The sequence below is a fragment of the Tupaia chinensis genome, unplaced genomic scaffold (assembly GCF_000334495.1).
Source record: "Tupaia chinensis unplaced genomic scaffold, TupChi_1.0 Scaffold000054_1, whole genome shotgun sequence".
Classification (NCBI taxonomy): Eukaryota; Metazoa; Chordata; class Mammalia; order Scandentia; family Tupaiidae; genus Tupaia; species Tupaia belangeri.
This window is the reverse complement of record NW_006159512.1, coordinates 9,536,428-9,541,404: the sequence shown is the minus strand read 5'-3', so window position 1 is coordinate 9,541,404 and position 4,977 is coordinate 9,536,428. Positions and strand designations below refer to the sequence as shown.

The window sequence follows — 4,977 nt, the reverse complement described above, 5'->3', positions numbered from 1 at the left end:
CCGGGGGGCAGGCCCCCCCCCCTGCCGCCCCCCCGCTCGGCGCGGGCCCTGGGGGTGGCGGGGGCCCGCAGCTGGGCCCGGGTGGGCTGGCGCAGGGCCCCTCCGCCCGCCGCCGCCTCGCTCGGCGCGGGTCCCCCGTGCAGGTGTTTTGTAACGTTTGTGAGTTCTTACTTCCACGAACAACACATAGTTCACAGCAGATATATATGTAGCTAGTGAGAGACAGAGAGAGAGATAGAGATAGGGATAGAGAGAGATCTAGAGAGAGATAGAGATCGAGAGATAGAGATCTAGAGAGAGGCTGAGAGATGGAGATAGTGACAGAGAGATAGAGATTGAGAGATAGAGTGATATACAGAGATAGAGGTAGAGAGATAGGGATAGAGAGATAGAGATTGAGAGATAAAGATAGAGAGACAGAGTGGTAGAGATAGAGATAGAGAGATAGGGGTAGAGAGATAGATATTGCAAGATAGAGATTGAGAGATAGAAATAGAGATTGAGATATAGAAAGATAGAGATAAAGAGCAATAGAAATTGAGAGACAGAGAGTGATAGATAGATAGAGACATAGAAACCTTCACAGGGTCCTCTCATTGCTGCCCACCCCCAGGGTCAGATCCAGCCAGCCCTGATCATGGGCACACATGTGCTTGTGTGTTTGGGGAGGTCTCCACATGTGACCCTTGAACCTTCCCATGGGGACCGACCTCACAGATAGCTGCCTCGCTGCTCACCTCTGCCCCATGTTACCAAACGTTTATTTTAACGCCCACTTGGTTGAACTGATTTATCCTATTATTAATGATCTTCCTTAAAGAATGTTTCCAGTATTTTTAACATTTTTTTTACTTAATTTTATTTATTGTTGTTATTATTTTAATTTGCCCAGGGAGAGACAGAGAGAGAGGGGGAAAGAGAGAAAGCAAGTCACCTGGTCTGGGACTCAAACAGTGGTTAGCCATGCTGAAATTCAGCTCCCTTAACCACCATGCCACCTGCTGGCCCCTGTTTCCAGGTTTTTTTTTTCTTTCTTAATTTAATTTAATTTTTATTTCCCTAAATAATGTTTCCAGTTTTTTTTATTTTTAAATTTATTGTTCTCTGTGTTTTTGAGACAATTGACTGTTTCTTATATTTTGAAAAGAAAAGGGAACCTAACACCCAAAATTTAAAGAAAAGTAACTATGAGAAGGAAAAAGAGAAAACAGCACTAGCTCACGTTAGCTCACGTCAGCTCACATCTCTTCTGCCACAGTAGGCCCCGACGTCTTGGGGCATTTTTATCCAGGCAAGTCCGTGTGTTTCAGACCCCGGCCGAGGTCGCGATGCTGGTACTGGAGCGCCTGCAGGGCAGCTGGCTCTGGCGTAGCCTCCCCGGGCCGTGCAGAGCAGCTTCCGGACAGCGCCTTCTTTACGTTTATTTCCTTGGTAGCACCTCACGTTGGAATTTATTTCTCCCCTGAGGGAGGGACAGAGACATGAGAGTCAGCAGGGTCTTGGCGCAGCGATCCGCCCCCACCTCGGCCAGCCCGGACCATGGGCGCGAGAGCACCTGGGGTCAGAGAGACCCCCACAGGAGCTGGCACCCCCGCGGGTGGCTCAGCCTGGCAGAGAGGCTGGTCTCCCTGCTGTGCCCCACGGCCGTTGCCCAGTGTTTAATTATGAAGAAAAACGCTCTCGTAAAGAACCCCCGCCCGGTGAGCTGTGCGACCACCGAGGCTGCTCTGTGCACGGAACCGGGCGCCTCGCCCGGCCAGCCGCAGCAAGCTTTCCTGGGCCAGCGCTCTTCCTATCGGTCCAGGGAGGGTCGGGTGACGTTCTGTCCAGGACAAGCCGTGACACGGAAACTGAGGGGATTTGGGAACGCACCTGCCGCATAGCAAGGGAGTTTTTCACTGTTTATTTACATCACCTGATTTTAGGTGAAGTCAAAAAAATTTTTTAAAATATTCTGACATGGGGAGCCAGCAGGGGGCACAGTGGTGAAGGTAGATTCTCACATGGCCAACCACAGTTCGAGTCCCAGATCCGGCGGCTGGAAACTCACGCTGGGCGTAGGTGCGTGGGTGCCAAGAATCCCAAGAAGAGGATGGAGGAGGATTGTGGCGTGGGGTGACTTCTTCCTTTCCCTCGCTCTTTCCAGTGAGTGCACGCGTCCTATAGTGAAAACCTAAGTAATACTAATTTTCAAGTTCTGATGTGGCTTTTCTGGCCTTTTTCCAGTGCTCTGCGGAGGGGGCGAGAGCTTTCTCTGTGCCAGCGGGATCTGCATCCCCAGGAAGCTGCAGTGTAACGGCCACAACGACTGCGACGACTGGAGTGACGAGGCGCTCTGCGGTAGGTGGCAGGCGGGCGGGCGGCAGGCGGGGCTCCACCCAAACCGCCCATAGGCTGACACCAGCCTCCCTGTGGCTGCTGGACGGCGGGTTTTCAAACCCAAACCGCCCACTGTCAAGCTGACACCAGCCTCCGTGTCCGGGGTCGGGCGGCAGGGCCGCATCGGGGCCTCAAACCCAAACTGCCCACGGTCAGCTGACACCAGCCTCCGTGTGGCCTGCTCTGGGGCGTTCGCCTTTCCAGGCGGGCCACTGTGCTTGGCGTCTGTCTTCCCCAGGGAACCTGCAGTGTGTTTGCACAGCACTCAAAGGCTGGGGTCATTAGGCGCGCACCAGCTGGGCGCTGGGTAGGGGCAGGTCCATGACCGAAGTGTTTCGGCATAGCATATCTTAGACCTGGGAGAAGGCCTTTGGTTTATTTCGTTTGGATGAGGATTTTTGCTTTTAAACCTTTATGAGTCAATGCTTTTAAAAAGGAACATTTTTTTTTTTTGAGAGGTTTTTGCTATAGGGTGCGTGTGCTCGCCAGGAAGACAGAGAGACAGAAAGTGAGAAATCAGCCTCCAGGGGGGATGGCCACACCACAATCCCTTCTCCTCCATTCTCCTCTTGGGATCCTGGGCATACACGCACATGCGCCTGGTGTGAGTTGAAGCCACTGGGTCCAGGACTCGAACCGCAGTTGACTAGATGGGAGTCCAGTGGCATAGCCATTACCAAAAAGAGACGTTTTTAATAGGAAAAATTTTCACCCTAGTCCTTCTTCTTGTTCTTTTAATTTCCAGAGGCACTTTTGCTTATAAGAGACAGAGAGAGAGAGAAGACCCCTCTCCCCATGGTGTGGTCATGCGGTAAATCCTTTCTCCTCCACTTCTCCATCCTGGGGGGATTTGGGGCATGCATGCACATGTTTCTGGCTGGTTTTCAAAGCTGATGGGGCTGGGATGTGAGCCACGTGGTTGCCTATGTGGGATTTGGCTTTTTCAACCACAGACTGGGGCTGCCCCCCAACGATCTTACACATTCATGACGCAGCAGATAGAAAGCCTCTTAGTTGTTCATACTTCCTGTAAACCTGGAGATCGTCAACGGCTCTAATTATTTTAAACCCGCTGATTGGTAGACACACAGTCTTAAATATCCTCAGTGTACTTCTGCATGGATTCGATTTGTCATTTTGACTGAATTGCCCCGTGGTCTGTTCCACAGAGGATCAGATTTCAAGCTGTTTGTACTTATGTACCAGGTAGAGGGGAACTGGCCTTGAGAATTATGTTGCGTGATCTGGATTCAAAACCGAGCCGTGTGGTATCGTATTCTGATTGCTTTATTTTAGAAGTTTTTGTTTTAGGGCATATGCACTTGCTGGAGAGAAAGAGAGACAGAGACAGTGAGAGGGAAAGTCAGAAATCACCCCCAGGAGGGATGGCCACACTGCAATCCCTTCTCCTCCATCCTCCTCCCAGGATCTTGGGCACGCACGCACATGCACCTGGTGTGAGTTTCAAGCCACCGGGTCCAGGGCTCAAACTGCAGTGAGCCATGTGGGAGTCCAGCAACGAAACCACAACACCATCTGCTGGCCTCTCTAATTTCTTTTTAATGGCCATAGAGTCAGCCGAGTTTAGGATGGGAAGAGCTGAGTTTTCCCCCCAGGAGAACTGCGGAGACATGATGGGGCGCCAACTGCTGGCCTCAGCAAGAGCTCCTCTGGCCTGTCGCCAGGAGGCCCAGCGTCCCCACTGGAAGCGGCAGCACGCCCCTTTGCCAGCACCCCTGAGAGGCAGAGAGTGTGGTAACACTTCAGGTCAGTGTTTTCCAAACCCATCTTCCATAGCATCTGAGCCTTAAAAAAATGCCCAAGCACCTCCTCTTGGTAGAGACCCACCTCTTAGGGAGGCACGGCACGGGTTCGAGAGCGAGGGCTGGAGAGCTAGGGCCCTGAGAAGCCTGCCGTTGAATGAAAGGCGCTGATTTTGCGTAAGCTGGTACTTCCTCAGTCATTTCCTCTGCGAACCCCGCCCTTCGTTCCCCCTGCACTTCCTCACGCTCACTCACGACGGGGCCTCCTGAGGCTCTTCAGGTCCGCGCCTGGCTGCAGGGTGCTGCTTCAGAAGACGTGTGTCTCTTCCACCTCGGAATTCTCTCTTCGGAAAAACCCCCGGCACACGAATTTCCATGAAGACTGTTTTCAGAAGATGTATATTTACAGGGTGGAGCATGGTTGCGGGTTTAGCAAAACACACCTTTTAAAACGGCCACAGTAGGGAAACGCAGATGGGTCGGTAGCGTTAGAGCCAGTTCATGGACGTGCAGTAGGCGTGCTTAGCTCCCAGAGGGCCTGTAACTAGGACAGTGTTGGTCAAGTCTGTGTGCCTCTGCCCTGGGACGGGCCCACACTGGCTACCCTGCATTCCTTCACGGGCCACGCTTCACCCTCGGAGCAGAGCGAACACTTGCTGCTGCGTTGTTGTTGAATTGGGAGAGGCCCTTCTACAGCAGCCGAACCAGAGGTGCGAATTCTGCAAGGGACGTGCCGGTGTCCCAGGACCTGCGGGTGTAGGGACGACAGGTGTGGGCTTTCCTCATGAGCATTCACAGTAGCCGGATTTGGTCCACTGAGAGAATACAGCCCCTA

At 52.6% G+C, this 4,977-nt stretch overlaps 1 protein-coding gene across 1 annotated transcript in view; it reads left to right on the top strand.

Moving 5' to 3' along the window:
* CORIN (corin, serine peptidase) overlaps positions 1–4,977 on the top strand; it is a 309,818-nt gene that overhangs the window by 208,641 nt on the left and 96,200 nt on the right. Inside the window, exon 6 of the mRNA XM_027775590.1 lies at positions 2,227–2,340. Coding sequence (XP_027631391.1) covers positions 2,227–2,340 — 114 coding nt within the window. The remainder of the gene's footprint in view (positions 1–2,226; positions 2,341–4,977) is intronic.